Source organism: Patagioenas fasciata, chromosome 8 (assembly GCF_037038585.1).
Source record: "Patagioenas fasciata isolate bPatFas1 chromosome 8, bPatFas1.hap1, whole genome shotgun sequence".
In the NCBI taxonomy this organism is placed as follows: domain Eukaryota; kingdom Metazoa; phylum Chordata; class Aves; order Columbiformes; family Columbidae; genus Patagioenas; species Patagioenas fasciata.
In genome coordinates, this window is record NC_092527.1 from 35,619,384 (window position 1) to 35,642,877 (window position 23,494).

Genomic DNA, 23,494 nt, shown 5'->3' on the forward strand with positions numbered 1-23,494 from the left:
TACTTTCTGTTGCACTATTAACCAGTGAGATGATCCTGGCAGATTCTGTATTCCTTACTAGCTCAGATTACCAATCTGTAAAATACGTATACTAGTGCCTTTGTCTTTTATACACTGAAAGCCACCAAAGGAAAACATTTTGTAAACTAAATATAGAGTAACATAGTATATTACTTTCATGGTAGTTAAATTTGATCTTTCAGAAAGAAAAACAAACCAAGAATGAGGTCTGATTGGATGAATTCTAGTTTGCTGCTTTGATAAACTCTGTAGGCAAATAAGACCCAATTCAGTACTGCCTCAGTGCCATAGGCACTGCATTCAGAATTAATAAGACATTTCCATTTATGTAGCATAAATAGACTACACAAATAAACGTGCAAGAGAAGAACCACCTTCATTAGACAGTTGACAAAACAAGGCATAGAGACTAAAAGCCTTGGCTAATGCTGCGCAGGAACCCACAATAAGGCAGGAATTCCACAACCCCAGAACTCCAGTTCAGTGTCCCACTCAAACGTTCCTCTTCACCAAACAGCAAGCTCCAACTTCTGCATGGGACACCCAGCATGTGCAAAAAGCTTCAGCACCAGCTACAGCCCAGCTCCATCTCAGCCTTGGGGCCCCATTCTGCTTTGCAGTTTGCCACCTCCACCAACTACATTACTTTAATCACCTCTGAAGCAACACTGCAGATCAGATGAGTGGAATGATCCATTCTTCTGAGTGGCAGGAAGAACCTTTTAAACATGTTCTACCACTAAAACCACCTTTGTAGGCACCAGCGATAAATTTTAAAAGTTGGATTCCATTAAATAGCTCTGTAAAGATAATGTAGTTCATTAGGAAACGAAGCCCTGCAGGACAACATCATTCATCCAAGAAAACAGAAGCTGTGAATTAACATTAACATTTTTCTATTTTCCAATATATTTATTACATTTAGTAACAATAGGAAAGCCATGATTGCAAGTACCGCGCAGTCTCCATGAAGAAAGTATTGTGTGACTGAATCAAGGCAACACAAAACAGCAGTTGGAAATTAAGTGCCTTGTGGAATTTACACTGTTTAAACTAATCAGTTCATTGTGTTAAGGGATTCATGATAACACCATCAGTTAGTGCCTTGGTAAGTGAGCTCTTCTCTAATCCTCTCCTTTTTTGACTAGCTAGCACTTTCTCCAGTTCTATGGCATCAAACTGGGATCTCACAAATAAACAACTGACATCTAATTACAGAGGCAGAGCATGCCAGGAAAGAAGATGGGCAATATGGGAAAGGACTCTCAGCATTATCACAAAGATGCACGTAAGGGGGAACTGGGTTGGCAGGGGGTGGGACTAGTGGATATCACAACACTGCATGAAAAGCACAGCACATGCAGTTTTGCTACATCTTAAGTCTTGAGACTTCAGAAGCCTTCACAAAAGAGTTTGAAAGTCACTATGCCATCATGTACTTTCGTGCTTTGCTGTTAGTCTTCAGAGTGATGAAGAATACCATAGCACAATAAGCACAGTGAATAAACAGAACAGAGTGAGGTCAGACAGCCCATTTAGCTCAGTCCACTTATCAGTTCAAAGACAGGTTCTTAAAACTGCTCAACAGCCACAAAACAAACAGGATTTTCAAAGGCACACAGGTTCCTCTTAGAGACCACATGAAGAGGCTAGGTTTGCCAAAGGCAGGAGGAAGAGCTGGTGGGTGCTCCCCTCCTTTGGAATATTCATGCTCAGATTTAAGAGCCTAGACAAAAACCAAGAATTTTCTTTTTTTTTTTTAAATCTAGTCAAGACAATGCTTGAGTGGTGGCTGATCCTGCCAAGACTTGACATCTACAGTGTCACAGAAGCACTTTCTGCTTTACAGAACCAAGAGTTTTTTGCTTTCTTTTAAACAACATTTGCTATACATATATGCATATATATAACACATATACATAAATACATAAATTCTCATACTGTTGTGGCCTGTTGAGATAAAATCAGGATTGTGGCATAGGCTGTCCTTTATCTTGTTCTGATCAGGTGCCACTGATGATATTTTGCATTTCACAAGTGAGAACATAGTGGATAGTTATCACAGCTGCAGAATTCCTTCAGTGTCAGCTTCCCCATCTGTACAGTTAAATGACAGGACAAAGACACCTATCTTTCTGCAAGAAAACTGCTTAAGAGAGCATAAATGAAATCTCAGGTTACAGCAAAACACTAGTAACTGTGTTTTGTAGACAAAGGAAATACATATTTTGAAAGATGACAAGTGGAAGGCAAGGGGGCACAAAACTGGAAGTTAAGAGACCCCTGTAACAACATTCATTTATTCACTTTGCACTAGCGTAAGTGATTAAGTAACAGGAAAATCATAGCAGGATGAACCCCAGTGTAAAAGTGAGCCTTTAAATTGTCCTTAGGATTTGGAGATTATCCCAAGACATGTCTCTGAGACCCCCAGATATCTTTCCCTCTGCCATGATGAAGTAGATACTGTTACTATATATTTTACATAATTTTCCTTGCTTTTAAAATACCAGAGTGTAGGCTTTGCAGCGCTTTTTGAATTTCCAGGCTCACCTATACCAGCAGCTCATACAAAGTAACTAATCCACATATAATAAACAGTCTTCCCACAGGCTTCCCGTAGGCTGCACTTAGTGCTGTTCACACTTCAAAGGCAGAACTCACAAGCTATGAACTCCTGTAAAGAGAGTTTGTAAGTGAAATGATAGATGACAAGAATCAGGTACTTCATACTTGCATCTATATAGCTGGTTTGGTTAATTTCACCAGACAAGATATAAATCAATTCCAGGTAGTAATGATGCTACTTCCCATTTAAGAGTTTGCACATGAACATCTGTGTTGAAGGGGCAAGAGATTTACATTAGCATTTTATTTATAATTAGACTTAGTTTTACGGTGGAAAAAACTCTTGGATAGCAACTTCAAAAAGCTGGGATGAAAATACGTAATCACTGTGTAAACAATTATTATTACAAATTCCAAAGAAACCACTAGAATCACAGTCCTCTACTACAGCACTTACACTGAGAAATAACAAAGACGTGAGTACTCATGACTGCTAAATTCCATGAGTAATGGCTACAGAATGAGCTCTATAAAAGTTCTAAAATGAAGACTTGCACTCCTTAGTTCAAAAGGGACATGAAGAAAGTGGAGAGGGTTCAAGCAGGGCTACCAGAGAAGACATTTGGTAAGGAGAGCCTGAGGGAGCTGGGTTTGTTTAGTCTGGTAAAGAAGCGGTCAAAGAGCAATGTAATAGGTGCCTGAAGGGCACCTGAAGGGCAGTTACAAAGATAGCAGAGTACAACTGTTCTCAGTCTTTCCAGGAGATACAACAAGGGGCAACAGCCACATATTGCAGCTTGTAAAGTTCCAGTTGGGTATTACAAAAACGTCTTTTTACTAGGAAGGTGATGCAGCACTGGAACAGCTGCTCAGAAGAGGCATCTCTGTCCTTGGAGATTTTTAAAACTTGGCTGAACAAAGCTACTGCTGACCTGGTGTTGGCAATAACCCTGCTTTGAGTGGAAGGTCAGAGTAGACGATCTCCAAACACTTCCAGTGAATACTTCCATGATTCTAAAATGGTGCAGATATTATACACTACAAAAGACCAGAACTGCTGGTAGGAATCTTTCCCAAACACCAAAGACTTACACACTTTCTCATTCCTTGTCTTTGTGAATGCCATGTCAAATTCTTGCCTGTATGAGCGAGAGGAAGCCCACTGTGTCTGACAGTTTGACAGCAGTACCAGACTCATCATAACAAGCCTGCAGCTAGTCAGCGCCTCACAGGTTTCCCTATGGAGTTCAGCCATCTTTGCAATTAGAACATTTATTTAAGTGTCTTGAGATCAAAAGGAAACATTTGTCACTGTAACCTTTTCTTTTTTAATCTGAAAACTACACTTCTAAAATCTGAAAATATAAAGAGAATGACAGTCCTAAGCAGCCATTTAGCCTTAAACACCAGCCCATCCTTCACTTTACTAAGTGGTCCAATATATGGAAAGCAATTAGTTCAATGCATCAAGGATGCATAAGTTGAGTTTACTACTTTAATACAATCTGCACCAAAAAACCCACAAAAATCTGCCTCAGTCCAATGTCTTAATTCATTTTCTTATATTTGGTTATAGAGAAAAACCAGTTTTCTGCTTAAAAGCGTGAGAATTAAATAGCAGACCTAGATTTGAAGTTCAATTCTTTTGCATTCAGCTTTGCTACAAGCTTCCCATATAACATTTTGCAAGTTACTTAGACCAAGCTTTGTGAAACAATTCACTAAAGCAAATGTATCAATTTCTAGTAACCAACTCAATATCGAGGTTTACAATGGAGCTGTTGCTGAAGTTTGCTGGGATGAGGCGTGCTTGGATTCTGAATAATCAAGCAGGCTATCAGTCATGTACATACTCGATCCTGCTACTCAGCAAGCTGCTTTGGACCAAAGCAGAACTCACTTGGTATTTCATTTCTGTTTACTAACCTATCAATAAAGCTTCTCCTATGATAAGAAAAAAAGTACAGTCTGTAACACTGCTCCTTTCTAATGGCTGTTGAGAAACTACGGCATTATCCCATTCTGAAAAGCAAGAAGATAAACGGGGCATCTGGAACTGTAATGAAGTGTGACTTTTACTTTCAGCACACTCTGAATAATGAATTTTGTGGAGCTGCATTGGCTACAGTCAGAACTGCAACATCTGTGTGGTCACTGATTAGATGAACCAATTTGTTATAGATGACTAGGCTGTCTTATTAAGACAAATGTTTTTGCTAAGCATGGTCAGACTGCCTGAATTTATTCTTCCTGGGGTTGCTGTTACAAAGCTAAGAGTACAGATTGCTTTACTAGTGCATTACTATACTTTATATTTTATACATTATTTTTATAACCTATTATTTGTATTTTCAACCTGAACTTGGAATTATTTGGGACTGTAAGCACTGTTTGATTCTTTTATTAAAACCCATACTCATCAGGTCTTCTGGATTTTGTACTATAATTTCCCTTTTTTAATTTATAAAACAGTAAAACTTACTGAACGTAACATATAATACAAACCTTTGAAATTCCTAAAACGCATAATGGCATCCAGAGAAGGAAGAGCAGCAGATAATCTCAAGGGCTCCTGAGCTCTATGCTCAGGGGAAACAAGGCTCTCCTGTGCAGTAGGAGCAATGAGAGGACAGAGAATCAGAAATATTGTCAAATCCCTACATGTGACACTAACAGAATTGCAGAATATTGAAAGAATACAGTATTCACTACACAAGTGATACCAGGATTAACATTATACTTCTAGTCCGCATGCTAAAGTACATAAAGCTTCCTGCAGAAAACAATGCTGTCAAAAAGGGCTTCTTCCTGTCAAGCCTTCCAAAATATCATCCTCTCTCAGACAGAGAAGTCCTTTAATTGGTTTATCTTAGTTCAAAAACCCAAGGAAGTTTACAATTTCAAACTGTACTGTGACAGCCCTGACAGGAGAATGTCAGCCTACCCCAAACCTAGCAGACATGTTCTTTGACTCAAAGAAAAAGGCCACTGGGACAATCTTGAACTATTTTACAACCGTCACACTGCCCACACAGAAGACCTCCCAGAAATGTGTACGAGCTGTTTATTCCAAACTTATGCTTTCACTGAAAAGAATACATAGTTAATTTTTGAGGGACTGCTGGTCATTTGTTCACCTCTCAAAGGAAAAGTCTATTCGTGCCAAACTTCCCATGGAGGTGATTTCAGATTTTACCGAGCTCTGCAGACCTGAGGGCTAACGTGGAAGGACAGAATCAGCATTCTGTCTTGGCACAGGTGAGAGATAGAAATCAAAGAGATAAAAGAGTGGGAAGGAGTGTATATTACACCTGTGGAAAGGTCTGGGAAGAGGGTCAGGAGGAACTGGCACATCCCGCTGCCTGTGCTGCCCCTCAGTCTTTGACTCCCCTCTTCATTCATGTAGTTCAGCAAGCCCCAGAGCTTGGGCTCAGACCTGCACCAGCCACAGCCGCAGTGCTGGCTCACTGAGAGTTCACATGTTTTCAACAGACTGTGCAGAGATGGGCAAGGGCTGCCACATCTCCCAGTAGCACAACACAGCACCCACAAGCCCAAACACACCACTCTGTGAATGCTTTCTGATGCAGTCACAGAGACTATATGTCTGCTGTAAGCCCCCTTCTCTCTGCTCCCCTGTACTGAAACCTGCATCAATAGGATGTGAACTCACAATCTCTGCCCTTTCAGTCCTCCAAAATTTTCACCAGTATTGGGCCCACAAATAACTCCAAACAAGCATTATCAAAGCTGACTCACATATTGCTGAATGATAACTTGCTAAGGGAGAGGCCGTGTTGGCAGTTTGATGATAAATGGGATCACAGTGCCATTGAATCCATACCTCCACCACTGTGATGTTGCTGCAGCTTGCTCCCAAGTGATTGTTGCCACAGATCACATTTGTGCAGTAAATGAAAGCTTAGCTCCGAATGGCATTACCAAGATCTTTTTTTTTGCATTACACTATATCCCCCAAGGTGCAGGAGGACATTAGTTGCAAGTTTTATGACTAGCATGCATTAGAAAAATGGGGCCATTAAATTCGCATAAGCTTTTCAATTTTTCATGTTACATTATTGTAGAAATGCTTTTTGTACCACGGGCATGCACCAGTTACCACAACAGCAAAGCTTGACTCTCCTCCTATCTAAGCAACCTCTTAGTGTCTCAGGCTCTCCCCTTCACTTTGTTTCAAAATATCCTCATTGTAGGTCCACATGGCTCAGGATGATTTTATTAGAGACACATAAGTGGCCCTGACTGACAGCAATTTCATCGAGAAGATTATATGCTTTCTATTTATCCTTAGTTACATCTTATTTTATGCCTTGGTCTTTCTGATTTAGCCTTAATATTTTTCACTATAGTTGTATTTCCAGCTTGTATTTCCTTTATTTGTCTTTGTAACTGAATACTGGCACCTAAGATGCTTTTTCAGCCAATCTATTACCCTCCTTCATTGTCCTTTGTAGGAATTTATTACAAACAGTCCTATCCAGCTTTATATCTTGTCCACCCTGATTTATACGTGTTCGCAGACTTCTGTCACTCCCCCGACTCTTCCTGATTGCAGTTTAAAGCCTTTCAGACTGTTTTCTTCTTTTGTCTGGAAACACCCACCTAGCACAGTTTTCCCTCCAGGCAGAGGGAAGCTTCTGATTTTTGGCTACTTCTATTAGATCCAGTGCCCTTTCAGGCAATTTCTAAGATCCTGAGAAACATGTTCTACAGCTTTATAAGACAGGCACAGATCCATCTACCTACTCCTACCTAAAATGTTATGAAAATCTCCTGGTTTACTTGCTTAGAAAAATAAAGCCTCCAAATATTCCAATTTGTGCAACGGAAGTGGACAAACAGAAATGCACAAAACTGGATTAGCAGATGGCTTTGTCAACTGCCTGTGCTTTCATGTGAACCTGGCTAGGTAATTGAAATGTGTAATCAAGATCCATTAGCACACATTTCCCACTGTGCTGAGTTCCCACTCTGTAATCTTCACTCCTCAGTTAGTTATCCTTTCCTAATTAAACACAGCTACATGATGCAGAATCCTCCCCAACATATTTTCATAAACATTTTAATCCTTATGATTAAAAAGACCTTAATATCACAAAAGTGAAAGCATGGACTCAAGAGAACCACAGAAGCTACAAATAACCAGGATGGTTGATGTATTAACACACTTCTGCCTTGTCTGCCTCCACTAACAAGTACCATTTCAAAGAAATCACCAGCTTTCCAGTGTTGCTTATGCCTGAACATCATTGCCGTAAGTAGTTTATAGCATAAGTCTGTTACACTGTGCCTAGAGAAATAAATTTCAGTTGCATGTGTTTTACATGCCAAAGAAAATTATTGAAAAGGAATAAGAGTAGTTCACCTTCACAGATAACAATCTAGTTAAGACTCTCTTGTCATCTTTTTAAAATCAAATGTACTTCATGTCATGTTTTTATTATCAAGAGATTTTATGTGCCATCACATGACTCTTTGATCAGATTGTTTACTTTTCTCTGCAGGTTTCTACAGAGCAGGGTAGTACTGATCAATGTAATTTAATGTAACCCTGGAACACAATGTGTTAAACAATTCTCATGACAAGCATTCCACGACAAAATTGATGTGAAAACATTAATAAAGATTCAGAGACGGTTAAAGAAAGCCTCTGGAATTCCAGGCTCACGTGCTTAACCCTATAACCTAGACTGCCTCTATGTTTATTTATACGAGCTTACCATGCAAACAATTTTATTTGCTATTTGTAATTGGAATACAAATCTACTTCAGAGCTGCAGAACTCCATTTCAAAACCAACAGTTCATATTAAAAGAAAAGAAGTCTCAATATCCCCAGCTAATTGGTGTTTTTAAGATTACAGAATGTTTTGGGCAAGTTTATGAAAATGCACTATCCTTCCCTTTCCTTTACTCTGCCCTAAGTGTTCTTCATATGCCATGTTTTGCTTTCTTATTTTATAGCTTCTGCGTTCACATATTCCTGTCACACTTCAAACTCTTTCTTAAAACCTTATTCTTATTGGCATGTTCATGGAATTCCAGCCTGCAGATTCTGCTCTGCACTTAGTGTGCCCAAAGAATTTGTATTGAAAGATGAGCTGGAAGAATGCCTTTACTAAAAAGAAACCCTCTGCCAAGAATATCGGATCTTGTGTTCCTCTAATAAACAATCTACAGTGCCTGAATTTCATTTGGATAAGGGATTAAAACTACCGGTCATAGTAATATATTAAGACAGCAAAATGCTGTTAAGACTGAACCAATAATTAATGACTACCTAGATTCAATGGATTTCTACAAAAATGTTCTTGAGTACTTTTAGAGTTTCACCTTTCCATTAGAGGACACATACTTTATTTTAGATTTCTTTTCAGCAGTAATACAAGACTAACAAAACACTGCATTTTCTTGTGTCAGGACAATCTCAGATGACACAGAGGTGGGATCCTGGTTTTGTGTCCATGCTCACGTCACTCTGATGATGCTGTAAGCTCCAGGCCAGGTTCATGAGCTTGAAGTGGCTTGTCTCCACACCTAAGTCATCTTTTCATGTTGGGGTCTAAACCCTGGGCCCAGCATGTGTTGTATTTGGCTGCTTTTGCAAGGACAAGGGCAGGTCCCACCCACATGAGTGGGATGGAGTCCTCCCACAGGCTGTCCAACCATACCACTCCGCCAAGGTCTCTAAAATAAGAAAAGGTATCAGCAACTTGAATTTGTTACTCACAATGAGAGCTCTTCATGAGAAAGGGAGTCCTTCCGACACTGGTAAACACAGCACTTCTGACAGAACTTCACCAAAGCAAAGAATTTGAAAGGGAACAACTAGGACACAGCAACAAGAAAAGTTAACACTATTTGTGATGCCTTATATTTCACTGGTGGGGGAAATGAGAAACCTGACAGACGCATCCTAAGAGTCATTATTTAGGATGTGATGAACACAGATGCAATGTACACTAATCCCAGCACACAAGCTTTGGGAAAGGAAGCTTTAGTCAAAATGGGTCCTGCAGAGATGATCCTCTGTTCTTGCCTCAGAGCTCTCTCTAAATGTGACCAGACCTGCACAGGTGTACACAGCTTTAGAACAATCTCTGGATACACAGGACTTTAGCACGAGGGACAGGAGGAAGCACCTGTGGACTGTTATTCAGGAGGGGAGTAATTTTGATTCAGCAAAGTAAGGTTGTAAGGACATGCAGCCCTCTACAGCCTATCAGACTTAGTCTCTCAGGAGGCCCCAGAGAGGAAGACAAATTGGAATAAACCTGCTTCATAAGGTAATAACTCAAATATAAAAAGAGTTAAGGATGCAAAAAGTACAGCAAATGAACACAGATGGGGCAGGCAGGGTAACAGCAAGAAGCAATGAGGAGCAGTTTTCACATATCAGTAGGTCAAACATGGTCAAGCTTTTGTATGCGTGAAAAAAAAGCCATTTTAGAGAAGGAAAATGAGTTAGCATTACATGTTCACGTCCAGGACATGCAGCTTATGCCTAACACAGATGGAGTCAAATATAGGTTGATTCCCTGTCAAATGTGAGACTACAAACCCCTTTAGAACAGGCCAGGTTTCCAAAGCCAAGGAAATGATGTTGCAGTAACCAAGATGCAAAATCAGCGACAGCTTTGATGAAAGCTCAGCAGTATGTACAGACAGAAAAGCTGTCATGCAGACAGAATAAGGATTTTGAAAGAGAGAGGAAGAACTGTGAGCTGAAGGGAACACCCAGATTACTCATTCAAATGAGAAAGCAGCACCGAGGCTAGAACTGGGAATTGCAGAAGCCCTTGGGCAGATTAAATTTTCCAGGTAAAGCAATGTTTTAAGGAAAAACAGAGATGGGGGATGTCAGAGAGGCATTAAGATTGTAGGTTGTACAAAAGCTGATGGATGTTGAATGAAGATGCAGACCTACAACACTTTTTACTTGATTTTAGTAATTCCATGTAATATTTACCTTTGCCTACATAACTACTTAACTATTCCAGAAAGGCTGGGCTTTACATTATGATCCAATAACTGAAGCCATTAATATTTTTGTTCTCTTAGAGCTTGCCACGGATAATTCAAGCAGATTTCCACAGCTCATAGAGATTTTCTACCAGTTAACTCTCAGTTTAGACTAGTGGTTGTACCTCAGTGTGTTTCCAGTAACAAAACTTCTACCACTGCCTTTTCACACTTTACTTGATGCCCTGATTGCTCTTACGAGAAGCTCTCATTTTCATGATGTTTGGATGTCCCAATAGCTAGCAACAAGCGCTGCAACTTCTGATCCGTCTGTACATACTGGTTTGAGGAAGATGTTGGATCCAGCAATAGGAATCTGAAAGACTGAATGGCAATGCAGAACTCTCAGTTTTCTGTGCTTCTTTATTCATCCCCATGACTTAAAAAAAAAAAAACAACCAACCATGTGTGTCAAGTAAACATCAACCATTTCCCTAAACTCTTAGGTTTTGCTGCAATTGATCACACAGCCGAAGTTAAAAGCCTTGTCAGTCCTCACTATTTATCAACCCTGCCAATAAAAGTACACGATCACAGAAACAGCCACAGACACAGACACTAATTAACAACATTCCATTGTGCCACAAATGAGAAATGCCAAGAGATCTACCTTACCCTGCCCTGTTCCTTACACAGCTCCCGGTTCACGAGCACACATGCACACAGACAGCAGGCAGACAACAATATACAAAGATAATGAATGGGTCTCTATAGTGTTTCAGATTTACCTACAAATGTGTCCTTCCATCAGAACTTTAAGAGTGTTTTGCTTCTGGCACTAGCATAAGCAATCCCACAACAAAGACTGTTGAGAAAAATGTTGCTCAACATTAGAGATAGTTAGAAACAGAGTTAGAAATATCTGGGGACTTCCCAGGAGCACTCTGCAAATTACTCATGAACTGCAAGATATTCTACAAACTGTGCATCGCATAGCTGCTGCCAATGGGTTACGCAAGTTTCTGACCAAAAATACATAAAACACACCAGAAAATGAATATCCTGATTAAAAGAATGTGTACATCTCATGTATCAAAGATGCAAACTGAATTGGAAATAAAGGATATGCATATGGAAAGTGCACATATTTGAGGGGGTTGGGGAGAAAGAGTTAAATGCAGACAAACCTCTTACTGGTGAAAATAGCATTTGAATTTAATTTTATATTCAGACTATCCAGTTCACAGTCCTTTCATTCCTACTGTGGGAAAATGAGAACTGGAAAAAAGTCCCACCAAGGAGGTTCTTTGCTTTCCCTCCTCTTTTTTTTTTTTCTTAAAAACTTTTAAAGTCTGTGATGACCCAAAAAAAGTAAGAAAACAAAACTGTGTCCAGTGTTTTAAAATCAGCTTTCCCTTGGGTCTCAAAACTGCATCTGTTGCACGTGCACTGGATTCAGCAGAAATACAGTGTACAGGATGACTAAACCATCAGTCTGCAGGGGACAACAATATATAAAAGTAAATAGAAAGAAAAAGGCATTTAAGAGGTGAATATATATGACTTATAGCTACTGCTTGGTAGAGTCAACTTCTCTTTCAATGCTTCTAGTCTGATTCCTTTCTATATCATTTCTACACAGTTTATACTAGAGCTAATTGTCCCAAATACGTTTTATCATTTAGCCTATCAACTAGGGCTTTAGAGAAGCATTTCTACATTCAGCCTATAACCTTACCTTGTAGGCAGCTTGTCTCATAAACTGCTTAGCAGGCTGCTTCCAAATAGCAGGCACTGTAATGACCCATCTTACTTCAGTGTTTTCAAAGTCTGAGCCTCCTTGGTCACTGAGCTCCTAGATAAAAGGAAAATAGAGGTGAATGCAAAATGATGGTTGTCAGCTTTATCAGAAAACATTCTTTTCTGCTGGCTCCAGTAACAAACTTTCTCCTTTCAATTTTTTTCCTGCTACATCTATGCTACAAATCAGAATTATTGCCAACCTGTCAAGAATGCTTTACTATGCCATTAGGGTTGATGCCTGTTCAAGGAGGCCTATAGAAAAGCTTACTGCTCAACATGAAGTAGAAGTTAGTTTTTCCAAAAGCAGTTCATGCACTGCTGAATATTGCAGAACATTTATGTATATACTTACCCATAGTGTGGAATTTGCTGTTAGATTGAATAATTCACACTTGTATCTGGATTAATACACAGGAAAATATTTGAGGTATCACTGATGAACATTGTGTTTTACAATCCAGACTTTTCAATGACTTCTTTATATACCACTTACCTTTAAATCAAATTTTTACAACTCAGTTAGCAAGCGGAAGTTACAGTTAAACCCTTTAAAAAATATGACTGATTGCTCGTTGAAAATTTTACTTTAAGCAAACATTCAAGGCTAGTTTAGTTCTTTTATTGTGCTTTTTTTTTTCCTTAAAAAGAGGAAAGTCTGTATTGCATTTGCAAATTAGGTGATATACTGACATGTTTTGGGAAAGGTTCCAAGTGAAATGTCATTACCATATGTCCTATCTGAACCTTTCTCTGTTTGGATGGAAATTTAGAAAGGTGAACAACGGGCCTTCAGAATGTGCCAAGGTGTTGTGTTTGTTTAGCTATGCTGCAGTTCAAAAATCCATATTAGAAAAGTAGCACCTTTATACTGCACAGGGCACTAGGAATGGACAAATTCTAGTCCTAGTAACAGTTCATTTACATTGCTCGTCTAATTAGTTTCAGCATACACTCACAAATCACAGGGATTTATTTATTACCATCAGGAAAGGATGTAGCCCTGAACAGGCAGCACAGCAAATACATGGGACTGTACCCAACAACATCCATATTCACTAAGAATTTCCCCAGACTACACACAGGTTCAAGTCTGTGACTCTACAATCGACTCTAAAATCTGGTTAACTAAGTCTTTGAGACAAGACGAGGAATCTGAGTTGTAATGGTGGGATTGTTTCTCTGTAGCCATAAAGAATAGACTGACCGCTCACAGAGAATAAGTTAAACCCATTCAAAAAAGTAGGTTAGTTCTTCACAACAAGGCTATTTTAAATAATATTTGCATGGATAAATATTCCAATTTGACCTAGCAACTATGATAGTATGTTTATGTTGACATTATAGCGGTCCATTTGGAGGCAATGCGTGTTTAACTCACATTTGACTGTTTACATGATAATTTAAATCCCAACAACTGTTTACTGGGGACATGTATTTCACAGGAGAATATGCAAAACAACCTTGTGACCCAAGAAGAATATTACAAGATATTTCTGTTGCAACTTTTCAAATGGGAAATGGAAAATAGAATGTATTTTCCCACCAACACCAACCACACTAGAGAAAAAAGAAAAAAAGAAAAAAAAAGCACACAAAGAAAAGAAAAAAAAAAGGCAACATAAATGGAGGCAGTCCATCACAACACATTCACAAATTAAACCCCAAAACATGTCTTTCTTTTTGTTTCTGCCTATCGCTTGCTAGATTTTCTGCATAAACATGCATTCAGGATCAGGGCAACATAACATAGCCTAATTGTGGCTCTTTGGCACACACACTACAGTTTAACACCGTAGAACAGAATCAAGGGAGTATTGTGCAAAGGTACCTGAGTTGGTTCAGGTAATGGAGGCTATATATCTGTGCTGGTGCGGAATTTGGCATATGGTAATATACTGAACCTCTCAGTGCAACCAAGTAGCCTGTACAGATCATCGCATTGGCATAATTACACCATTTCCACCAGGTTAGCCAGCCTGTACACCTCCAATTTACAGTGAGATTCCAGTCATCAAATTAAAAATGACCTTTTAATAATCTTTTTATTACAAAATAAATCCAGCTTATCCGTCTTCCCTTTGCTTAATCAGTGTAGACAAAGTCAGGTTAGGGCAGGAGACATTAGTAGGTGCCCAGGCTACCGCATTTCACAGAGCCAACTTGAGTGAACACAGAACAACCCATTATTCCAGCAGCAGAAGTGTAAAGGATGAGGAAAGGACCTAGTCTCAAATTTAATTCCTGAGCTTCAGCTCCTGCACTTTTAAATTCTCTTTTCGAATGAATGTTTTTTCATGAAAAAAAAAAAGGTAAAAAAATATTTAAGCTAGTAAGAAGATACTCAGAACTATGCATCACAGTGATACACTGAATTGAGCTTTCTCTGTGCAAGAGGAAATCACTTCAGGCTATTGTGAGCTCTCCAGAGTCCACAGCCTGCCTGGAGTTTCTACAGCTGCCTTGCTTTGTTTACATCAAATACTGCTGAGGTCAAAGCTTGGCAAGGTTAGATGTGTTAAGCTCACATTTATACCAGTTATAAATATAGAAAATCAAGATAAGGAAGCATTACTCTACCTTTAATGCCTGTTCTTTGAAGAATTGCAGAGCGTAAGCAAATATCTCAAGTGCTTTGACTTTTTTGCCATTTGCAGCTGTCAGGTCTGTCTCCATGGAAAGATTCTATGTGAAAGAAAATAACTGGATGTTATTAAAAGGAAAAGGTAAACATGAAATCAGTTCCCACTGCTTGAAGAAGGGGAATTCTTTATCCACCTGGCTAGGAAAAAGTGACAAAATTGTTCAGAAGAGGATCTAAATAATCACTTGTATTTCCTGAAGCATGACGCTGCTTATTTTAGACTTTGTTTTTAAACACCTAGCATGTCTACAAATAACTGCAAGCAGAGAGAGAAATATGGACTAAATATTAAATAATTACAATAAATGTATTTGTAATTAATTGCAACAAAGATGCATATGTAAGAAATTTAATCCAAGTTAAGGGGTTAAAAGCTAAAAGCATAGATTTTTGGCTTCCCACCAACACACGAAACAACAAAACACCTCAATACAGAAAGCACTGGCCAAGTCCCAAAACTCAAGAATAGCTTAGTTTAAAGACTAAAATATAATCAGTAGGAATAATGTCAAATTTCAGCATGATTTGCACTTGCAGTTGTGATAATGATCTCCGGGTAAATTTGCTCATCTGCACTAGAGATCAGTATGGCTCTTCTATTCTACTTCTGTTTTCTGAGTAAATTAATACAACAAATGAACCTAATGGAGACTCCCTAGACAGGTATGAATCTCACTCAGGAAAATTAGGACATGAAGATCTAAGCAAAGCAGATATTGAACTTTTAAGATCTAGAAAGAAGGCTGGCAAAATATACTTGCCAAATGGAGTGAGAGGCAAAATGAATCATAATGTTAACTGAGAAGTTTAATTTACTTTATTTACTCTCTAAACTCAGAAACAGAGTTGCTTCACATCTAGTTCAAAATCTTTAGGCAAAATCTAGCACTGTTCACAGAAGATGATTTGAGAAGCAGATGCACAATTATCCAGGAGAGCTGGTTATTACTTACACTGGTGGTATGTAGCTTCATCTTAAACTTTTCAAAATACAACCAGTGCTTTGATTCGGTGGGATCCAAGTCATGGTAGAAATCTCTTGCTGCATACCCAAAGCTATGAAACTTTCTCTCTGGCGTCAGGAGGATAGTTGTTGGTGTCTTCTGATTCGATACACCTGGATCTCCACCTTCCCATCGTCTATCCAAAAAGTGAAACAGTTTCAGTGAGTTACATTAAAGCTAAAAGCAGCAGAAAAAGTGGCATATAATGAGAAAAAAATCTGGTGGCAGATTCTACACACTGCTTTCCCCTCCCAAGATACTATTTTTAATCCTTAAGATATCAAGTGGTTTTATTCACATCCAAGAAAAGAGGACTGCAATTTTAATTTCAGAAAATTCAATAAATTTTGCAGTTAGTTGTATTATTTTTAAGGAGATAATAATATTCTGTCTTTGATAAGAGCACAGATTCCTTAAAGTAAGCCACACACACTTAACAAGGAAACAATATTACACTTATGTTTTAAAACTAAACATACATATGTAATAACTATTGCAGGGGAAAGAAAAAAAAAAAATCACGTAATTATGCAAGAATACTACAAAAGAAAACCCAGATCCTCAAAATGGCTGTTTTGAAATAGAGACCTGTTTAAATCAGCTGAACACCACTGTGGAGAAGTCAATTAAATCCCTGCCTCTGTCACAGAATCCTCCCTGGAGCAAGACAAGCCAGTTCAACCAACACTTCTTCACGTGTCTAATTTCCTGGACACCTGAAACTCTGAAGACATGACTGCAGATGTTGGGCTCTCTGCATCACACTTTCTACTCACCTGAAATGAATGAATTTTGTGTTTTAAATGCCCCAAATGTTGTAAAAATTTTAGTCTGTCAAAAGGAAAGCAGACTCCCCCCAACCACCAAGTATCTTATAGGCACCAAAACATTTTCCTCACCACCATCCACTAAAACAGTCAATAAAATTATCCTATCTTATCAAGATTGTAAATGTATCTTCAGGAAGACCCAAGAAGCTCAATGGTGTGAAGGTGAAAGCAACACAAGGCTTCTTTCACAGAATGGATAAGGAAATAAGTAAGAACATCCATTATGGAAACAACCATTAAATGCAGCAGGAAGTGGAGGGGGCATGTGGAGCTGACAAGGTCAGGCAGTAGGAAGTTGTACCACCGAGATAGCTGTGAGCATTCTTGTCTTCTCCATCACAAAAAAGAGCACAATGGAAGAACAAGAAATTCACATTACTGTTCCCCTCACCCCATGTACAAGTACTTTCAGCATGGGAAACAAACACTGAAGAACATTTTCTTAAAAAAGCATGAGTGGAAAATCTACTTTATGCTATCAGCCATAATCATAATGCAGCTCAAACAGGAGCCAAGTTAAAATCACAAAGGCAACTGCACTCATTATTAAACCACATGTTGATTGTTTTTTTCTAAAGATAGCAAAACACACTTCCATAATACACTACTGCCAAAGTCCTTGTTCGGAAGCACAGAACGATTGCTTTGTTCTGTGGTACTTGTTTATGTGACATAGAAAAATTATGTAGGAAAAAAAAAAAAATAAGTAATCTTCTTTTCCATTTCACTCTCAGAAACAGTTGAACCAACTGAAAATTGATCAACCCCCAGACCTAGGGAGACAACTGACATGGAGGATTTAAATCTAAGGGGTTAATACTTGGCAAAGGAACAAGGAAAAGGATCTTCTAAAGTGCTGGGAACCATTCAGACCATTCAACTAAATCAAACAGAGTAAAATCTGCCCCTTCTTGCACCAGCAGAAGTGATGGCTGGGAATAACCACATGTCTATGAATTTAATTCAGTATAGAGGGCAATTCCACGGCTCTGAAAGCAGAAACAGTAATGAGAAGTGGAATGACTTCCACCTCCATCCACTCGGAAAAAAAGCTTTCATAAATCTCCCTAGTCCAGCTGCTCAGCCCCTGAGCTATTATCAGCTGGCAAGGGCTCTGCTCCAGGTCATTTCTTCCATCCTGCTCCTAGGAACATACTTGGTCAACTCCAAAGTCTCTGAGTAAGTGTTATAGCAAACATACGGCTCCAGTGTGAATAAGTTGGGGTCCCACAGCCCATGAACAGAAAACACAGGTTATTTCACCAGAATGTTAAATCCCACACACCCGCTGCAAGAAGAGAGGAGACAGACTGGTATCATTTTTGCTTGGAATCATTAATGATTCATTCTGAGTCACCAGTGAGAAATTCCATAAATAGGATGTGGCTATAACAATACTTCTTTATTTTTCATTATGGCTAGGCACATTTTCTCTTTCCAGAATAACTACACTTAAAGTGCAGTCCAAATGAAGACAAATTGATGCTCAGTGGTATGGGCTGAAATTTTCAAAGCCACCTAGAGAAATGGACCTTCACTTCCTGATGAGTTTCTGATGGAAACTAGACACAGTAATTGCTCAGTAAGTTCTAAAGTTCTCAGCCTGTATTACTGTTCTGTCACAGAAAGAGCAAGAAGGAAACAGACGGGGAAGTCTGATTTTACCATTTGCAATCAGAGTTTTAAAAATATTCCTGTGTGACATCTTTTCCAGAGAGAAGCAGCTGCAGACAAAGGTGTGTGCATGGTAACTCCTGACTGGAACACTTTCTCAGGTGGAGCCCCAGCCTCACTTGTTAGTGAAGGCTTCTAGTCAGCAGAGCTAGGATTTCAACACCTTCGTTTGCAGTTTTCCTTCACGGTCCCAACACAGGCAAAATAAAGGTAATTATGCTCCTCCTAAGGGAAAACAATTGAAATGCCTACTAAGAGCATGGCCTAATACGAGCCAGCAGTACTCTCTAATGGTAGTGGCAGTGGTAGGCTAGTGGTTGGACTCAATGATCTCAAGGGTCTTTTTCCAACCTAAATAATTCTAAATGCATGTGATAGGTATCTTCTCAAAGCAGAGTCATAGCTAAAAATCTATTCAAGCAGAACCCAAGGTAGACTTCTGCCTAAACTGAGAGCAGTTCCTAGGCTGATATAAAGTAGAGTAGATCAGCAAACAGAGCAGCATAGACTCATTGACAGGCACAGAGGATCTGACTGTACACTAAAAGTGAAAATAGAGATAAGAGGAAAGTTAGTCTGGAAAGGATCACAAGGTTACATTAAGGTTAGAGAAATGACCCTCCTTGCACAGGAATCTGGCTGACAGACAGAGCGAAGAGAGTGATCCATGCAGAGTGATGAGAATTTGATCCAGAGCTGTAGCATAACAGTCCAGGAAATGAAGCAGTGGGGTCATCAAAATGCAGCTGAACACTGCTAGAGTGTGTATGCAGAAGAAAGGCAAGCATGTGTCTGCCAAGAATTCAAACCAAACAGGGAAGAGAAGAAAAAGGAAAAACCTGAAGGTTGAAGCAAAGTTACACTGAAAAAATACCAGATGCTCCCTCCTTCCAAAGACAGGCTGCAATTTGTATCATAACCACGTGCGTTTTCCCTTTTTTTTTTCTCCATTTGTGAAATACATACATTCAGTTTGTTGCCATTTAACCAGCAGCCAAAACATTTATGACTTCACCTAAGTGCATATCAATCAATAGTTTTTCAAAACTGTGTAAGAACCTGTGTATTCCCCTCAAAGGAGACTTTATTAACCCATTCTGCAGCACCAAACTGTATTTTGTTAGGGCTCTGGCACTGCCCTGCATGCCGAAGTGCTTGCTGAACTCATGGCAATGCTGTTCATATGCACTTACTCACAGCCTCAAGGTATGCAGAAACTAGCGCTCACTGTAACATACACTTCTATTCCGCAACAGGAGTCTGAAGGTAACCACAACTACCTTTACAGAAGCCATGGGGAACTAGTAAGAGTTGACAGGTGTGAAGTAGGGACTAAAATTGATAAAAAAGCAACTAATGTCAGATAATCAAGGTAAAGTTGATCATCTAGAAACACACAACCACCTCCAAACACATGCTTTAATCTACTGAGTGAGGCTCCTCACACATTTAAAACTAAGTACATGCTTAAAGAACTTTGTTATGTCAACACTTAAAAAAACAAACAAAAAAGGATTTACAACTACTGAGCATCACAGCAAATAAACACACACAGTCAAAACCAAGACTCTGTTTGTCTACTAATTACACAAACAGAATCACAACTTTGCTGTTTCTACAAACTTGGTACTAAAGCCCTGTGTGTTCACTCTTTCCTTCTAAATAAAACCATCTTACCCTTCATGGAGACATTTACAGAAAAGCAACCTTGTTAAAAGGCAGTCAGAAATCTAAATGTCTGGAAAGGATCAACTCCAAGGAGGGAAGGTGGAAAAAATGTTAGGAAGTAAAGAGGACTATGCATCACTGGTATGCTTTATTTTAATGTAAACATTCTCCAGTGCATGCGGGAAGTTACATTTACTCTGCTGAAATGTTTGTAAATTATCCTACATGTAAGCCTCATTATATACAAAGTTCAAACTTCTTAATACCTTCTGAACTACCTAAGCCTTATTTTTTTTCATATACCACTCTTTTCATTGAATTTCATTATTTCATGTGCAGTCATATATAATATATATATAAAGACATAAATTATATCTATTATTTCATAATTCAGTTTAAAGGCACATCTTCCTCAAAGTCCTTCCTTAAAAGAAATATTTATTTGGGAGAGAGTGGGAATAATAATTCTGGCATTAAAATATTTTCCATTGTTTGAAATACCTGTTGGAAAACTGAATACATTCCCACCCCAAAATATGTTCCTCCCTTCTTTCTGGAAGTAAGTAAATTAGTTTATTTTCTTTCCTTTTACTTCAGGATCTCATATAATATCTACACAGGTCTGAAATCACAATCATGCTACCATTATTGCGTAAGGAATAAAATGTGGCATTTTTAACCATAAGAAGTAAAATGTCATTTAGGATCTGCAACACTCTCAGCTGCCCACACAGCACCCAGATTTCAGTGTCTCAGTGATACACAGCAGAAAGTCTAGTACTCTGGAAGGAGAATCTAGTCTGTCATTTGCTGCAGTATAGTGCAAATCCAATGGTAAAACAAGTCCTAAGGTACAATTTTGAGTCTGAATGGCTTAAAGGACATCCCTAAAACCAGCAGGGATTTCACATACTAACAGCTTCAGAGAGATTATAAGACAACACAGTATGTGATCAGGTAGAGCTTCAGAGATGTCTTCCCTCATTTTATCCAACTTCCTCAAGAAATCTGACTGATTGTTGTCAAAAGAGAATAGGAATTGATCAACATGGGTTCTGACTCCACAACCCTGTAACATGTCTGAGACAGAAACACATGGCCTGTCCTTTGACTTCTAGCCTCATGCAGCTGTGCTGTTCACTGAACAGTAGGTGAATGGGATGCAGAAAAGGCCTTGAAGCATCACTTGTCAGTACCAAAAATGGTGTCTTTGTAACTAGATACCATTCCAAAATTTACATTCCTTTAGACAGTATTTCACATCACCCAGTTGCACTAGAGCTCCAAAATACTTTGAAACTGTATACAATCCAACTCTGCAGGCTGACTGCACAATCAGTACTGTCTGCTGAGATTTAGAGAGCTGCATTAAGCTAGCATCTTTGATTAGAAAAATAACCTTATACCACACTGCACTGCAGCAAGTTACTCTTTTTGCCCTTTCGTTCTCAGCATTACAGTGCTACAAACAGTATACTACCTAATGCTGTAACAGCAACTTTATTTAGAAGAAATTCTATGGCTAAGCTTTTCATACATACCTTGTTTATGTCTGAAATTATCTGTAGCTTGGTCTTGTTACAATATAGTCATTTTAAAGGTAGTTTACTAAGAACTGCACAGGTTTCTAGTTATAAAAAACTTAAAAAAAAATTATGAAAATGGTTTGTATGGCAAACCTTTCATGTACCTGCCTTAATAGTTTTTACACGTGATTGCATAAGATTTATATGCATAGCTTTATATTGCATTGATTTAATTGAGAAATAAAAAAATCACCCCCTCTACACAACAGCATCTAAAATCTGTCTCTTACATACATATAATACAGAATAGATTTCACATAAAACCTTAATTTTCACATTCATGCCTTTTGATTGCTTATTTACCAGTATCAGTGGTTCACTATGAGATATTTCATTCAAACTAGTGCTAAAAAGCTTAAACCAGCTACAAGAACTACCAGTTACTGGGTGCAAATAACTAAGTATCATACACACAACTGTATACAAGCATGATTCCAGGGGATGGCAACTCCTGGGAAATGCCATGACCCTTAATAAATGTGTAGTTTCTCTTGATCACTGAGATTAGGGCATCCTAACTTAATAATTATCATTGCTCCCTGAACAATTCTAAATACTCACCGATCCCTTCTTTTACTCACGTCATCTTGTAAACTCAGCAAAATACAGAGAGTGGATGTGTTTATGATTATTAAATAAATTAGAATACAATAAGATGCAACAAAAATCTATAACCATGAAACCATGAGAGGATGTACACTGTGGCAACACTAGACAAATCTAGACACTTTAGGCTCCTGTAGAAAACATCTATAGCTACTGCAGGCAATCCATGTTATCACGATGGAAAACTAAATGCTGCATTGCAGCCCTTACCTCATTACATGAATACATTCTGGTTCCTTGGTGAAGCTGTAGGCGTAGCCACTGGATGTTGTGCCAAAATCAATAGCCACCACAACAAGAAATAACTGTTCTACAGCATCATCTGCATCAGAGTCCTTCTGTTAAACAGCAGAAACAAAACAGACACTGAGTCACTAATTGGAATAACTGTAACTTGTCTTACCCTTCAGCATTTCTGCTCTCTGAGACATGCAGATCTCTCCAGTGGAAATAAGGACTTCCCTAAAGCTGCATTTGTGCCCAAAGTTGTTAAAAGAAAGCTCACATTCCAATGGAAGCAGAAATTTAAAATACAATTCAATATGTTTGCTGGATCCTTTTGTACATAAACTTCTGAATCAAGAGTTTCCTTCAAACACTAGGTTATTTGTTTTGGAACTGGTGTGGTTTGTATTTTTGTGATTTGTTTTTGTTCATTGGTTTGTTTTTTGTGGTTGTTGTTTGTTTGATGGGTTGGTTTGTGGTGTTTTTTTGTTTTTATGGGTTTGTTTGTTTTTCTTACATTGACCAACTGAAGAATGCGTTTCTATCCATCAATATTTGGAACTTATTTGATGGTTTTAGGAGTTATGTACGTAACTTCGAAAATAAGGTACTTCTACCATTCGAAACTAGTGGAGACAGAACCACCCAAAATACAGCAATAAGTGTTATAACCCATGATAATTATTTATTTATGAAGAATTTACATAACACTTATTTTGTAAGCACTAGATGCATTCTTTCCTCCTGCCTGTGCTAGAACAGGGAAAGCTGTTCAGATGCTTCTAGTGAATTTGAATCTTTTTCCCTGTCTTTTACCTGTAAACCTGCAACCCCTGAAAAGCAGAGTCAAGGGCAACATGGGAACATGAACTAGAGGCGGTGGAAG

The 23,494-nt window shown here is 38.6% G+C and overlaps 1 protein-coding gene across 2 annotated transcripts in view; it reads right to left on the minus strand.

The window, feature by feature from the left end:
• The window catches only part of HSPA12A (heat shock protein family A (Hsp70) member 12A), a 78,861-nt gene that overhangs the window by 18,026 nt on the left and 37,341 nt on the right, over nucleotides 1-23,494 (minus strand). For both annotated transcript variants that reach the window (XM_071812185.1, XM_065843484.2), the window contains exons 3-6: nucleotides 22,594-22,721; nucleotides 15,969-16,155; nucleotides 14,952-15,056; nucleotides 12,310-12,426 (exon numbers count right to left, since the gene is read on the minus strand). In XM_071812185.1, coding sequence (XP_071668286.1) covers nucleotides 12,310-12,426; nucleotides 14,952-15,056; nucleotides 15,969-16,155; nucleotides 22,594-22,721 — 537 coding nt within the window. The remainder of the gene's footprint in view (nucleotides 1-12,309; nucleotides 12,427-14,951; nucleotides 15,057-15,968; nucleotides 16,156-22,593; nucleotides 22,722-23,494) is intronic.